This window comes from Pelecanus crispus, chromosome 1, assembly GCF_030463565.1.
Source record: "Pelecanus crispus isolate bPelCri1 chromosome 1, bPelCri1.pri, whole genome shotgun sequence".
In the NCBI taxonomy this organism is placed as follows: Eukaryota; Metazoa; Chordata; class Aves; order Pelecaniformes; family Pelecanidae; genus Pelecanus; species Pelecanus crispus.
The window spans coordinates 150,576,071-150,592,491 of NC_134643.1; the positions used below are offsets into that span (position 1 = coordinate 150,576,071).

Below are 16,421 nucleotides of genomic sequence, written 5' to 3' on the forward strand. Positions count from 1 at the left end.
TCCGTATTACACAAAAAGATCAAGTTTTATTAGACAGAGTAACAAGCCACTTGAGGGTACAAAAGATAAGCAGAAAAACATTCTGAGTATCGTATAACATAACACTTCATGCAGGTAGTGACTAAAAAAAAAAAAAGTCAAAACTGAATGACTGCTCAGTATGAAGTACATAGAGCAAAAGCAAGGATAAAAAGCACTGTAAAAAAGCATTTAGACAGTCGTCTTTATAAATGGAATGTTTGGTTTGTTACTCCTACATATTCTGCAGTTAGAGGAGATTGCATGAGGAGGTAGCATCTTAGCCTTTCATGCTGAGAAGTCTAGGGTGAGTTTGATCTGTCAAGAAGCAGTTGATTTCAAACTCCTGCAAATACCAGCTGCAAACGTGAACATCTTGCCAGACATTTGAACTCAGCTTTTGCATATAAAGTGCATCTAAAAAGTGAGGTATATTGATGAAGTGGCATAGTGAAATTTATACAATGCCTGGTTTTTAGTCCCAATGCTTGCCATTTCTCTTACTTTCAAGACCATCTGTTATTGCACTTTTCATTTAAAAAAAGCAGAAAATAGAATTAATACGCAATGGCAAACAAAAGTTAGCTAGTTTGCTTAGTTTTTACATAAGCAAAAAACTTATTGAGAGGAAAAGTAACTATAGAGCTACTAAAATAGGTAAATAAAAGACCAGTTGTGAAACCCCAAATGAGCATGACAGAAGTCAAGAATCTGTATTTTTTTTAGAGCAGTCTGACTTTAGATAAGGCATTTGTTTCATCTGTGTTTATTATCAATGTAAGGCATATTTTGGCAACACCTAATAAAACATATTTCATTACCACAGACAAAACCGTCTAGGGGGCCTAGTTTTGGTATCTTTATCACTACAGAACTGGCATGAGTGATAAAAGAATAAGTGTTCAAATACACATATCTGTTACGAACCAAAGAATTTTGTGACTACCCTGTTGGTAAGGTGGCTCACAACTGATACTTGGCACACAACAACAGCACAGCTGTTTCTAGATCTCTAGTGTTAATGAGGTATTGGGGTATATATAAAAATCATATCAAATAGAGACACTGTATAGACAATCCTGATATATCAAAAGTATTTTTAAATTGTTACTTTTGTATACTTGACACAAACTGAACCCAGACACATCAGATTCACACTGATAAAATACTGAGAATTGGGGTTGCAAGTAGTGCAGAGTATCTTCACAATTATGAGAAAGATACAATCTTATCACAAAATAATTCATGCAGCTACTGACATACTTCTCCTTGCTCATATGTAAAATAAAACAGGATTAAGTTCTTGGGACTTTCAGTACTGCCAACTGCTACAGAATCTAAGCATCTCTAAGTAAATTATACCTATACCATAGTTCTCTAGAGACTTCAGCCAGGTCTGCCTGCTCTCTTTTCTGTAAAAAGGCCTTGAAACCCTGATGATGTTGAAAGCACTTTTCTTAGTCTTTAAAACATCCCTGGTTTAAGTTAACTGGACCTTTATGGGATCCAGGAGGTTTAAACCAGGACACATTAAACGCAGACAAAGGCTTTTCAGCTTTTCACAGATTAAGCAGCTCAGAGTGAAATGCTATTTGTTCCAGCCCCTTTACTTTGACAGTGTAATGGAGGATTAATTTTTGTGTTAAGTTCTATCACATCTTTGACAAAATCATCGTTTTCTATGAAGTCTCCAGCAATGATGTTAATACAATCTTTTTTTTGTCCTGGATACTGCTGCTTTATCCAGATTTTCAAGCATGGGAGACTCTGGAGTGTCATCTTCTTCAACGATCCAAATGGGTGTACGAGAATATACCTTAAATTTTCCGTAAGGTTAATCCCCGCTACAAAGAATTTTTCTGAAACAAAAATCAGAAGGTGACACATTAAATATTCCTGTGAGGAGAACGGAAGCTGCTCAGCATTGCACTAACTCCAGATCTCATTCCTCTGGGAATCATTAAAATACTAACTTTACAATCGTTCTGTATTGCTTCATATCCCTAGAACTGTTTCAGTAGACTCCCCTTGTTGCAACTGCGTGCTATAGTAAATAGTTACTGAACCAAGCTCGGTTATTGAACCCTTCCAGTTTAGCTAAATTTAAATTACTCATTGCAGACTAAAGGTTCTCTACTAACTAGTCCTCCTTTGTCAGTTATGTTTGGTTTTGTAAGGGTTGCTTCCAAACGTTTAGCCTTCCCCCGAGAGGGACAGGAACACAGGGTGCACCTACGCGAGCGTTTTGCTTTGGCGGGGGAGCGTGCTTTTGAAGCAGTTCTCCCCTTCGGCACATCACGGAGCTGCGTCAGAGGTTACGAACTGAGTTTCCTTCAGCTTAGACTACACCAGCGTGCCTGCGTGCTGCCATTTCCTGATGAAGCTACAGCCTTCAGGCACCGTTCTTGTAGGGGTTTCTTTTCACGACAAGGCCAGCACAATGCATTTCCCTCGTCATCAGTGCTGCCAAAAGTGGCAAGCACGGGGTTGAGGAAGCAGTCTCCTACCCGTGAGACGGGCACGACAGCGCCAGCAAGCTGGTCTGCGCTGAGGGCTTCCTTTCCAGAAGCAGCTGCCATAATTTATATAGTCTATGCATGGACGTACAGCGACGCGTCTATTTGCGCCACCGAAGCTGAACGTTGCGCTCGCCCACGGGTGGGCAGAGCACTCTGCAGCACGGGCGCATCTTGTGCGGACAGCGTGCACGAAGTGGTTCCATCCCGTAATGCCGTGATCGCCCAACTTCCCATTTGTTTTGCATTGCGGTACGTGCCCCTTGTCTCCTCCGAGTGACTCCCTGTGCCTACCTGGACGGCCCATCCGCTTCATGCGCTCTAAGTAATGGATAAGAGCGCGGGTGGCGGTTTTGTTTCCCCACCAGTACGGGATCGCGGGCCACAGCTCGCAGTGCTCCTCCACTTCCACGTCCTCTTCGTACGAGACTATAAGCTGATGGCCACGCTGCCACATGGTCCGCAGCGTCGGCACCACCTACGAGAGAGTGTGCCCAGGTTGAAGTCAACACCACAGCAGCATTCCCAGAGTTCAAATACTGACGTGCGACGTTGCCTTGGTAGAGAGGCACAGATTCCCTTCAAATAAAGCTTTTAAGCGTGCAGCCCAGCACGTTGTTGGCTGCGTTACAAGCTGCAGGGGCAACGGGAGCCTGGGAACTTCAGCAGATTCCTCCTTTCCTCAAACAATTCAACTACGGTAAAGTACAGAGCTCAAGGTCTTGCGCCTGTGTAAGAAGAAACCATCCCCGTCTCGTCCCTCGTACGCACACCGCTGCTGGAAATTTGTCGGGAGAGGAAGATGCAGGCCACTTGGTGAAAGAGGGGGGCAAAGGCCTACGCCGTAGGAAAACAGACACAGAGGAGCAGGAATAATTTTGTCAAATGCCCCACACCGATCCAAGTTTGTCGCTGTAGCCATCAAAGAAAACTGAACTGCTTAAGACTTGGTAAGACTAAATCTAAGTCTTCAAGAGAGATGTTAATCCTGATTTCTCTAAGTGTAAAGTTTCTGAAATTGGGGTGCCCCAGATGTTTTGAATTGAGAGAGGGGAAGACTTGACTCAGAAACCTTCTCAGACAGACAGACGGGCTGAAACAGGTCTGTTAAATTTAAGTGTTTCAATATGAAATGATATTCTCCAATCCTCAAAAGTTACCGTCGGACAGAATTGAGGCCCTCTGACTAGTTTTATTTGCAAAACCAACGCATTTAACAGGTACTGGTTTTTTTAAGAATGTTGTGGTTAAAAGCTGTGTCTGTTGCTTGTGAAAAGGAAATGGTGGCTTTTTCATGTTCCAATTAACGTATTAATTAAAATCAAAGCCAAAGGCAGTTGAAAATGTTTTATGTAAATCTCTGAAGAGAGCCGACGGTTGAATGAACATGGGAATCCTCCTTTCTTCATCCAAGAAAGAGAGTGCAAGCCCCAATTAGGTCAGAAAATACTGCAAAATTAAGACAAGCTACTCAAACTACAAAAATGTGTGGTTGACAGAAGCCTTTGCTTTACTCCAGCTGCCTTTCTAAAGCTGGAACCTGTTACAAAAAAAAATGATGTGGGATAAGAGCCAAAAAAACCAAAAAAAAGCTACCAGAAATGTGTACATGAGCACAGGTGCTTATTTTGTAAACAAAGCAGAAGTGAAACTGTAGATGTCTAACGAGATTTTTAAACCCTAGGAATCCAGATCAAAGGAAGACACCTTGAATAGTTACAGCAATTAAAATTTTAAATGCAAGGTAATGTTGTCGTGCTGTGGCCTGTGCCAGTACTATGTACAGAGCTCTACATAGCAGTTGCTTCGTAAATACTTTGACACTTACTTTTGTACAACAACAGAGCTGCAGTCTCGAAAGACTGTAGATACCAGATTATTTTAGAATAAGCGAGGAAGCACTTGGTTATTTGATGTTAAATCTGAATCTGTGATCCTGAAAAACCCCACAGCCACCTAACCTGCAATGGTATCACTTGCAAAAATGGTGAGATCCATTGTGCTGGTCACAGACCCCATAGAAATAAAGTCTTCCTGCTTGACGGAAGTACTTGGCTTCTCTTTTCTCCAGTGCCCTTCCTCCCTCCCCCTGGACACAACTCAGAAACGTTCCTCTTTCTTCAGTCAGGTGATCTCAAACCATTCGTCCATCACCTTCATTCAACAAACTATCAGCAGCAGCTTGCTCCTTTTGCGGTTAATAACTTTTTTTCTTTTTAAGAGCTGGCCAAGCAAATTTGACCCTCTTCTCCAGTATTGCTCTGCTCATACATGACTTACGCACTCACGTTATTTGGGGAAACAATAAAACAGTGTCACTCAGGTCTCCAGTTATTCAGCTGAGGCCTGAATATTCAGAATCCCCTAGTTTTGCTGAGAATTGTTCTACTTTAACTCTGCTGTATGAAGTGCTTTGAAATGGTAATACTCACCCGTTACTGATACACCAGCTTCAAAGGCTGAATTCGAATCGCAAACAGGGTCATCATTATCCTGTACCCCTCACATCTCCAGAGAAAATCCTCTGTTCCTGTACATCTTTGAAATGTTAATTGTTTAACTACCAAAAGCTCCCACACCTTGTAAAAAAAGAGGAAGCTAAAAATCTCAGCTTCTAAAATTTAGCAATGAAATGATTTCTGATTATTTAAATTAAGGCTTTTCTGGAGGTTTGGGTGACTGAAAGCATATTAGGCTGGCTGGAAGGTCAGCTCCAGCTCACATCCAGGAAAAGAAAGTCAGTGCCACCAGAAATGCACTGAGGGCAGAGATGCTACTAAGAGTGACCTCAACAGGCTGGAGACATGGGCTGACGGAAACCTCATGAAGCTCAACAAATGCAAATGCAAAGTCCTGCACCTGAATGGACTAACCCCACGTATCAGGACAGACTGGGGGCAGCTGGCTGGAAAGCTGCTTTGCAGAAAAGGACCTGGAGGTCCTAGCGGACACCAAGCTGAACATGAGCCAGCAGTGTACCCAGGTGGCAAAGGTCAACTGCAAACTGGGCTGTATTAGTAAAGGCACAGACAGCAAATCAAGAGAAGGGGTTCTTCCCTTCTGTTCAGCAGTTGTGGGACCGCACGTCAAGTCTGGTCTCCAGCTGGGGCTTCCCCCGTACAAAAAAAGTCATTGACGCGCTGGAGTGAGTCCAGCAGCATGCAACCGGAGCAAGCAGAGGCTGGAGCATGACATGCAAGGACAGGCTGAGAGAGCTGGGTCTGTTCAGCATGAAGAAGACAAGACTATGGACAGGTCTGACTGCTGTCTGCAAATACCTCATGGGCAGATGTAGAGAAGACTCCTCAGATATGCATAGCAAAAGGATGAAAGTCAGCAGACATAAGTTAGAGCAAGAGAGATTCTGATCAGATAGATAAGGAAAACATGTTTACTGTGAGAGTGGTCAAATGCTGGACCAGGCTGCATAAAAAGATTGTGGAATCTCTGTCCTCGGAGATATTCAAGAATGGATGGGACACAGCCCAACACAACTTTGAAGCTGGTCCTGCTTTGTTTTGCATGGTGGGGTTGGACCAGATGACCCCCAGAGGTCACTTCCAACCTAAACTATTATAAATAGCATAAAAATTCATTTATAATTATTGCTGTGAAAAGGCAGGAAATGGATTATTTAAATTCTACAAATATAGTATGGACTATATTTATAACACACACACACTTTTTTTTTTTAAAAAAGAAACAAAACTCAAGACAGGACAGTGGGTGACAGTTATGTTCCTACTATTGTCCCACAACTCAACAGACATGACGGTCAAACTTAATTCCCTCCTCCACACTGTGGGATGTAGGTTTGCTTTATCTCCTCGATTTTGTTAGGTGAAGACCTATCTCTGATGCAGCAAATGTTACTTTTCCTCGATTAAAAATACAGTGAAAGTAAAATATATCTAAACATTTGGAATCTAAGATCTCACCGTAATATATTATTCTTTAAAAAGGAGAAAAAAAAGAATCTCATACTTACATTTCTGGGACACAGTTTACACTGGAAAATCTCTTTTATACAGGCAATAAGATGACAATGAAGTTTTTCGGTTAATCCATCAAAATTCCTGCAGGCTAAGATAACAACTTCCTGAGGATGAGTTTCCAACCACCTTAACACTTCCCACAGAATATCCTACAAAAGAGAGTCATGGCAACTTAGAAAATCACCTATGCTATGCAGGGGAAAGGACATAAAACCAACAGAGCGCTGATGGTGGGGTAGACTCGCAATCACAATAATGAAAATCAGCGTAGGTTTCTGGAGGATGGCCATCTGACTGCCCACAATGTGGTCCAGAGACATGCACCCCAGGAAAATCTACTTTCTGCAGGTCTGTGCTGGTTTGCTCTGGATGTGGTTCTAGCATACTACACTTAACAGCTTTGTATTTTGATAATATCCATGAATCTCCTACTGCCTAGAGGCAGGTTAGCAGTAAACCCATCTCCCCAAGCTTCTTTAAGGACAAACAACGTATTAGTGGCAAACTCAAAACCAGGGAAAAGTTCTGTGCTTGCTTAAACGTAACAGCACCTGTTTTCCCCATTTGTTATGGGCAATGACAACTTCTTGAAGACCACATATAATTAGCAGAGCAGTCAGGCACTACATCTAACTGTTTACACGAGCATGCCAGGCACCATGAAATCTCAACACGTGAAGGGTTCAGCCTCACGAGCATGAAACTGAAGTTTAGCCAGTTAGTCTACAAATGAAAAGCTACATTAGCTGGCTGTGCCTGGCTGTACAGGTCCCAGCAAACAGAAAGAAGATGCAAACTACTCCACAGAGACCGAGCACATGCAAAGAGCAACTCACAGTAGTTTCTTCACAGCAGCTGACAATAATTTGGTCATGGGATCCAGACTTGAGTCTCTCTGTCTTTCAGTGAAATACTTTTTCCTCAAAAAAAAAGTGTTCCTGTGATTTTTATTAGGCTTTTAATACCTTCTCTTTAATAACTTCTCTCCTTACCGGGGAAACAGGATTGCCCTGGGCAGCATCCTAGGACAGCACAAAATAAATCCCAGAAACACCAGGCACTAGGTAGGGGCTAGGCAGTGGAGAGCAAGGCACAGCAACTCCGGTTTGAGGATGAGGACTTGACTGATGCTCCAGCCTCACTTGCAGCTGCTAAAACTAACTTCCAGCCCTGCTGATTTTCTGTAGTTTGAAGTCCTTACATTAGGAAAACAAATAACCTACTCAGAAAGCCTTGGGCCAGCATTTTCAGATTATGATGGCTCTTACATAAAAGAAACAGCACTGTTTTTATAGCCATCCCAAAGGTAAGGACAATACCTGTACAGTCACGGTTGTGTAAACCATATGCACGAAGTACAAATTCATAGATGGATCGTTAGCCTTGTGGGCAATCCTGAAATCCAGGTATCTAATTCCAGCCTCAAGCTGCTCCGTCACAGTCAGTACCTGAAAGGTGAAACAGAAGACAAAGGTCCTGAGAGCTTGGAAAAGATTTGTTTCTTTAGTTTAGAAAGCTGAAAAAGGTGTACAAAGTTAGCCCTATAATGTTTTTCACAGGCTTTTCATCTTTAAAATGGCACTATATGGCACCAAGTTGGAACTTGGAAGTATTTTACTCTCTGACAAGACGGATGCCAATTTCCCTGCAGCGTATACTGCAGGTACAGATTAGACTAGTTTCAGAGCTCTGCCCTTGTGTTCTGAAAAGTTAAAAATCCATCAACCTGTGCGTAAATACACGTTCGCTCTTCACAAGACTATTTGTATGAACAAAAATTGCAGGATCAGCACCTTAGAAATGCTGTATTTATTTTATTAGATCAAAGAAATGGTTGTCTCTGTGGAGCTCACTCATCCTCAACAGAAGGAAAAACAAAAATAGAAAAAAGTACTGGCTATTTTTCTTTTTCAAGACAAAGTCTCTTAAAAAGTTTGAATTAACATGTAGAAGTCCTACAAAACAGAGGTCCTCCTCTGTTTCCACGTCCCTCAGACCTCTTCTACTGGATTTGAGGGCTGAATGGAACAGGTGATAAAGCTGAGTTTCTGGGGCAAAAAGTCCCAAATGATATGTCTCCTATCTATATCAAGGCTCTCTTTGCATAAGAAAATAGAATCATTTTAATTAAATACGTTTAAAGACTAGTTTGTCTCAGTTCAACCTGCTATGGACAACACTTTTAGGTTTCAGAAAGCATACGCTGTACTGGATTAAGTCAGAAAGGGTTCAACAAAAGCAAAATCAATACAAGGCATTGCGCCTGAATAACCACATCGCATCTTTAGGGCCAAGATAGAGCTTAAGACACATAGCAGGATGTTCACCCTACCTAGCTTCAACCATCCAACTTTCTGTTCTTAGGACGGCAATTTAACCTCCCCAGGCTGTGCCTGAGCTGCAGGGCTGGGGAGCAGCCCAGCCCCGCGTGCCCCGGGGTGCAGGTGGTGCGGTGGCTCGGGCCAGCAGCTCCCTCTGCGCCTGCTTGGTCTCCACCGGGATGGAGCGGCTGAAGGAGCGATCCGTGCCCAAGTCCCACCTTCGCTTGGAGCACGCTGGAGAAGGGAGTGTAGATGGCCGTAGGGCACGTATAACCTTTGCGGCCAGAAAGAGCACCAGATGAAATAGCTGCTCTGAGCTGCCCTTTGGATGAATTAATTTCTTTCTGTTGACTGCATGGGAAAACTAGACAAATCAGACTATCTAATTAGTCGCCTGGGTTTGGATACTGAATCAGACAGTGTGAACATTGCCCCCCAGGGGCAAAATTTAAGAGGAAGCCTTGGGGAGCAATGCTGCTCAGTGCTGCAATCTCACACCAGACATCCACGGCATGAGTGGAAGTTACACACCTGACGTCAGCCATTGCGTAAGAAAGATTTGGGCCTCTAGACTGACACCCGTAACAGCCAGGGCTCAAGCCAGGCACCGCGCCCCTAGCCACCCGGGAACCTGCAGGTCCTACTATCGGTACGGCTCCGTGATGTCTGTTCTGGACAGCAACATGTGGAGTCACCTCCTCCCAAAGACAACGCGAGCACGGCAGAGCTAAGGAGGGGCAGGACTGCAGCCGTGCCTCTTCCCCATCAGCGCCAGGCCGCTTCCCGCTCAGCGCGCTGCATTCGGACCAGTAAATGACTATAATGATATAAGGAGCTTATTTGTCACCAACAGGGTCACGTCACTGGGCAGCAACCCACAAGTTAGGAGGTATCCAAATCTTTCATTGGTTTAAGTCCCAAAGCAAAAAGCAGCTGAAGACAAGGCACTCTGCTAAGCAAGTGACTTTCCACATCTACTCATCACTGCCGTTACATATTTGATATCTGGTAGTGTCCAAGACTCCAGTTTGCCAGGGCTGCTTCAACACAACAAAAGAAGCCTAGGCATAATTGTTGCCATTTATCAATTATTCAGTTTTAATTCCCTAATAATGAACTACTCCTTCAATAAGAGCAAAAGCGGAAAGACTTTTGGTACCTCTTTGATGCCAGGAAAGTCTGTTCTTTAGAAAAATCTTCAAAAGCTCTAGCTTAAATCATGATCCCCGATTTTTTGTTTAACACACATTTGTGAGGAACAAAGAGAAAACTACTAGCTTAATATTTAGACATTTTAAAAAATTAACTAAACGTCACGTGAGGGAGCACACCTTCATTCTCTTAACCTTTATGGAAAAAAAAATACCTTCAACAAGATTTTTGTCTCTGCTGCTGGGTGAAATACACAATATAGATAGGGAAAACAACTGACATTTCACACAACAGTGATAGTAAAAATGATAACCGTTACCTTCTGAACAAAGTGCCAGAGAAAAACCTCTTTTGATTATAGTAATACTAAGTGTTATTTATAACAATAGACATGTGAAAAAGATGAGTTTCTAGTACTAAGTGGTCAGCTTTAAGCAACATCTTTGTCTATGTATCATCCCTGCCTCACCTACATGCTTTTTCCCCACAAAAGAAGATCTGGCACCTATCTCATACCCCAATGTGCTGGTTTTGGCTGGGACAGAGTTAATTTTCTTCACAGTAGCTAGTATGGGGCTGTGTTTTGGATTTGTGCTGGAAACAGTGTTGATAATTCAGGGATGTTTCAGTTATTGCTGAGCAGTGCTTGCACAGAGTCAAGGCTTCTCAAGGTGCTTCTCACCTCACCCCACCAGCGAGCAGGCTGGGGGTGCACAAGGATTTGGGAGGGGACACAGCCAAGACAGCTGACCCCAAGTGACCAAAGGGACATTCCACACCATATGACGTCATGCTCAGCACATAAGCTGGGGGAAGAAGGAGGAAGGGGGGGCATTTGGAGCAATGGCATTTGTCTTCCCAAGTAACCCTTATGCATGATGGAGCCCTGCTTTCCTGGGGATGGCTGAACACCTGCCTGCCACTGGGAAGTAGTGAATGAATTCCTTGTTTTGCTTTGCCTGCGTGCACAGCTTCTGCTTTACCTATTAAACTGTCTTTACCTCAACCCACGAGTTTTCTCCTTTTACCCTTCCGATTCTCTCCCCCATCCCACCGGGAGGGAGCGAGTGAGTGGCTGGGTGGTGCTTAGCTGCTGGCTGGGGTTAAACCACAACACCCAAGCACGGCATCTCATGAGAGTGCAGATTTCTGGGCAGCCCGCTGTTCTTTCACTACGCATGGAAGAGCATGACTGCTCTCAGCGCTGCAGCACAAGCCTCAACTTTGCCCAGGCATGACAAGAACACCAGACAACAGTTACCTGTGTTGTAGACCACTTCATGATAATGGGGTGCACAATGCAGGGCATGCATTTGTTTAAGAACTTCACCAGCTTGGATTCGTTGCCACTAACAGCAGAGTTTTTATCCAGGCAGTAGGTCATAGTGTCGTGACTCCCTGTAGAATACAAAAATAAATGTATAGAAAATGTCGTTTCTTAACTACTCAAGACCACAATACACGGTTATATTGCGTGTGTACACCTGACGTGCCACCCCATTTCCAAATCACACGCCTATATTGCCTGCCAGCCTATGTAGTTATGGCAAAAAGGTGGGCTCTTCTTCAGAGGTTGCTCACCTGACATTAATAATTAGCATGAAATCCTCATGAAGGGAAGGCTTTTCAATAAAGCGGTCCCCATCTAAACCACGCATCATTGTTGTTTGCCCCAAACAACAACAAAATGGTCTGTGTCAACTACCATCTTCCACTGAAATAATTATCTTGATGTGAAAACCCACTTTTTTTCAGGGAATAAATAGCTGAAGGCTGAATTTATGTAGAATTTGTCCTGTTTTCAGAGTTGTTCAAATGCAGGATTTCATACTCAAATCCCACCATCTCTGCACAGGAAAATATGACTGAAAGCAGAAATTCATCTTCTCACACCTTTGACTGGACCAACTCCTAACGTGGCACTTCAAGCACTTCTATTTAAATGTCTGGTAAAAATGCCCTCCTGAACTAAACATCCACATCCCCTACAAAAACAACATAAGAGGTGGGTGCTGGAAGGTTTCAGAGGCAAATCCAAGTCTAAGTTTACATGTGATATATGAACAAGATCCACGTTTTATGGACTTTAAAAATTACCTGACTCTTTCCAGCACAGGGAATTACACAGGGCAGGCTAAGCATCAGAGCCAAGTACAGCCTGCCCAAATATTTGACTTCTTTGAAGTCTTAATAAATCTGACGCATCTCTTGCATCATATTTAGATGAAACTCTGTTGCAGCTCACAATTTCTTCAGGACAGGCAACCAGTGATTTTGCTAGCTTTTTCTGTTCCATTATTTCTTTAATTTTATAAAGCATCAATAAGAAAAGCTAACAACTCAGTGAAGTGACTTGCTGGGATCTTTACAGAGTATCTGCAAGGAATTCACATATCATTTTGGTTTTTAAGTTTTCTGTCAAACAAATTGTTCACTGGTGCTAGGAGCTGCTTTCTTGAGCGGTCAGTCTTACTGGTGCCAATGGCAATATTTCTAGTAGCTAAAGAAAAAGGACAAGATTGTATTTGAAATAAAGAAAATTCTTTGAAACTGGCAATAACAGTTTAATGTCTCACTCGATTTTTTTCGCCTTTTAAAATCAGGTTTCCATCTATTTTCCTGCTTTAAACACCCAAACCAAGCTCACTGCAGATGGAAGATAGATAATGAGGGCATGCAATCAAAAGAAGCTTGTCTCACAAGATGTAAGAGTCAAACCATTAAATATCCATGGACCAAATTCAGGTCTGAGAGAAATGAACAGGATTCCATTAATGGGAATTGCATCTACTGACACCAATCAGCAAATGGATAGTAACTTTTCATTCAGGAGTCTTCTTGTGACATCAGTGAGTTACAGTAATGAAAGGAAGATGAGTATATCCATGACACAACAAATATGATGCAAATATAGTGAGCTAGCACCAAACCAGGTCGCTTCAGAGCTTGAAGCAATATGTCCCCAGCAGCACTGAGCTGAACCTGGTGCAAACACAACACTAATTACTGAGACTTGCCTGTCTCCTCGTCATGCTTTCAGAATGCTCTCTCTCACATTTCTTGCATGCCTTATTGTCTTCTCTATCTGAGACAAGCTTCCACTTCCAAACTGGGCTTCCCCCAGTCATTGCTCCCTCTGAAAACCTGCCAGAGCTGTCTTGACCTGGTCGGTCTTGATCTGCTTTTGTTCTGACCTGGGCTAGACCAGTTTTGTAGGTCAGCTGGACAGCCACCAAAACTTTCCAAGCGAATAGCCTGCAATGGTCTGTAAAATGTTTGCCAAAATGGGCTTGCTTCAACTATTCTTTTCTTCATGTCTGTTCTCCATGCAGGCATATTCACAAACATTCACAAGAATAACAAGGTCACCATTAGGAGAAGAGCCAGGAAATCAAAGGCACACATCAGCAGGTTCTCAGCTTTCTACAATCTCCAAGAAACATCACTGTGAAAGCTTTTTAGAAACAACATGGTTCCTTTTCCACAAAAAAAAAACCCCAACACTGAGCATGCTACTGACTTTTTGAAGGATTTTTGCAAGAGCAACAAAAAAAGAAAAAAAAAAAGGAGAATATTACCTTCTTTCTTCTGTCATAAGGTAGATACCTTTTTCCCTTCTCTTGATGGTTAAATAAGAAATCTAGAAATTTTTTTCTAACATCTGTCCTGGGGTCCTCTTACACAGGCTTTATCCAAAACCAGAGGTGCGCTTGTTTTGAAGTTAACATCAATTTAAATTACATATCCAAGAATTCACCATGAAGTAAGTTTCTGGGTTTCAGCTTTAATCGAAACTCCACACTCTGTTAGTTCACGAAGGGCGGGGCGGGGGGGAGTGGAATCCACCACAGTTCTTGGGTCCTCCCAGGGCTCCACCCACTGGAGACGAGCTGATTTTTCCCCACTATCTCTAAATACGCATCTTTGCTAAAGTCAACCTATGATCCTGTAGCCTACATAAAAAATTCATCTACACGCTGTGCTGCTTTCCACCCAAACTACCTGTCGCATCTACGGGTGTGAGAGAAAACATGGGCTAGACTTTTCTTTAGTACCATTTTCATTGTGGAGGCAAAGGGAATCTCTCAAGAGTGGGCAGTCCTCCAGTGCCTCCCCATATGGCAGTGAAAACAGGTGCTCCCGTAACTTCTTTGGACAGCACGAGCGGAGGGGGGTGGAAAAAAATCATCTATTCAAGGCAGCAGAGAGAAGCAGTAATATGACCAAAGAAAGGCCAATGATACACAGGTCTGAATGCAGTACCAACGAGGACACCAGCTACAGCACAGCTGTGTTTACCCATAATAGGATAAATCCAGTTTTTGTAAGCAGGGTCATGCAGAAAAGTCACACTCCACATTAATAAAAACACATCTTAATTAGAAGTCTCCATCATCCTTTTTTCATACCTTCACAGCTTCTTTTAAACAGTACAAGGAAACAGATAATAAGGTAAAATGTTACTTCTCTCCTTTTGGAGCCCTTTTATTATGTAGGAAGTGGCAAGAACAAATTAGGAAAATCTCACCATTGCCCAGACAAGCAAACGCTGAGATAACTAACACTGATCTGACAAGATGATGCACAGGGACTGCAAAAAAGTCCCTCTTTCTTTCCTTCCCGCAAAAAGAAAAAAAAAAAAAATCCTGTTTTCCCCCTTCCAAGAAACCCCAAACATTACAGACTAAAAGTATTTATATGCACACACACGTCACACAAACCCTCCCCCAAGTCCTTCTCCCACACACTGACCCAAATAATAAACGTAGCCATCCTGAAATGGGACAAACAGGATGTTCCAATGCTTAAATGACATGCTAACAAATCAGCGGAGAACAAAAGTTAATCTTTACCTGGAAGAGCTAAGTAATAGAGGGGAATATCCCAGAGCTTCTCTGGTAATCGTGACATCCATTGACCATTTTCACGGCACACGTGAATGGAGGTTTGCAAAGGGCCTTCCATTAGTGCCTGCTCTAGGACTTCATAGGATGTGCTGGGAGCGAAAAAGAAGAGAAAAAGAACAAACCATTCCATATACTGTGGTTGAATTAATGCCATTGCATCTGCACAGAACGGATTTATACATGCTATAAAATGTCAACCCTTCTTCTTAAGTAGTTGCAGCAAAATGTCAAGATAGATATTCTCGGCCACAAGGTGCACTGCTTTTGATAACACTGTCTCCCAGCACAATGCCAAGAGAGGGTTCCAGCTTCAGGCTTGTAAATTGACCAACTGAAAGAAAAAACAGAGTCAAGACAAATATGTGCAGCCTTGTTGGTATGGAGAAATTACTATCTACATTGGCTATTGCCCCATCATAAGGAGTACTCTACCTCCAGCGTGAAACAATGTCTGTTTCCTGACCCTCTGCAGCCCCGGAAGCATGGCAGGGGGACCGATGGCAGGGCCAGGGCAGGGGGTGGGTCTGTGACCCCCAGGTCCCTGGAGGACACTTATCTTGAAGCATCAATTCAGCTCCCACAACAATACCTCTATGAAAAGCCTTGGCAAAGATGTCAGGACATTGGATTTTCAGGTCATGCTGGCTGCCGGGGTTAAAGAGGAAAACTTCCGTCTTCTTATTCCTTGTTTTGAGAAGATCTCTTGATATCTGTTCTTATCACCCCTACTGAGCCCATGATCACAAGTACTTCAGTTTGGTCAGACCTTCCTGAAAACTACTCTGGAACTGTTCTTCTTGGATACAAGCCTCTCTGGGATCTCCTGCAAAATTTGCAATGGTCATGCAGGAGTGCCAGTGGATGAAACCCAGCTGAGAAATCACGGTCATCACCAGGGCCTACTAGAGTTATCCTGTTCATTTTGCATTTTATGTTCTCCTGGATGATGCAGAACATGAAGATAAGCTCTCCATGCCATTGCCATTTTTTTTTTCTAGGATGTTCCTGAAGTTCAGGTGGTGTTTTTGGGATGAAAGCCTTCCTTCTTCTCACTGTTTTCAAGGCTTTAGCTATTTTTTCACAGCTATGTAGTGCGATGCTTTCTTTTAGATCATGGCACAGTGATTACCTTTATCAATACCACACCTTCCTTTTTAATCCCTTTTTAAAAAGCTGTCACTGTAAATGATTCCTTCTTGCCTGCTACAGCAATGGCAGTCAGATACATATTTGTCCATGCTTTGCGCTCTGCCAAACATCCTCACTGGCCCCTGGTCACTTTTGCTGCATCTCGGCACATTCATTCCTGAAATTGCTTCTCCCCAAAGCATTCTTCAGGTTGCTTTTTGGAGGTGGTTGTTTTTTCTGGATTTACAAGTAAGCCCCACTGTTTATACGAAGAAAATTTCCTTAAATATGGTGCAATAGATTTTTTAATTTTTTTCCTGGGAGTCACATACGGTCATCTGAAAGGCAACTTTAGGAATTGCGTTCCTAAGTTTTATGTCCATA

General features: G+C 42.8%; 1 protein-coding gene across 1 annotated transcript; it reads right to left on the minus strand.

The window, feature by feature from the left end:
- Positions 1–1,593: 1,593 nt before the first annotated feature.
- PLCXD1 (phosphatidylinositol specific phospholipase C X domain containing 1) lies at positions 1,594–15,063 on the minus strand. Its single transcript, XM_009487252.2, has 6 exons — positions 14,856–15,063; positions 11,264–11,400; positions 7,849–7,977; positions 6,523–6,678; positions 2,829–3,012; positions 1,594–1,877 (listed from the first exon to the last, which is right to left on the minus strand). The coding sequence occupies exons 1-6, from the start codon at positions 15,061–15,063 to the stop codon at positions 1,594–1,596; spliced, it is 1,098 nt and encodes a 365-aa protein (XP_009485527.2).
- Positions 15,064–16,421: the final 1,358 nt, after the last annotated feature.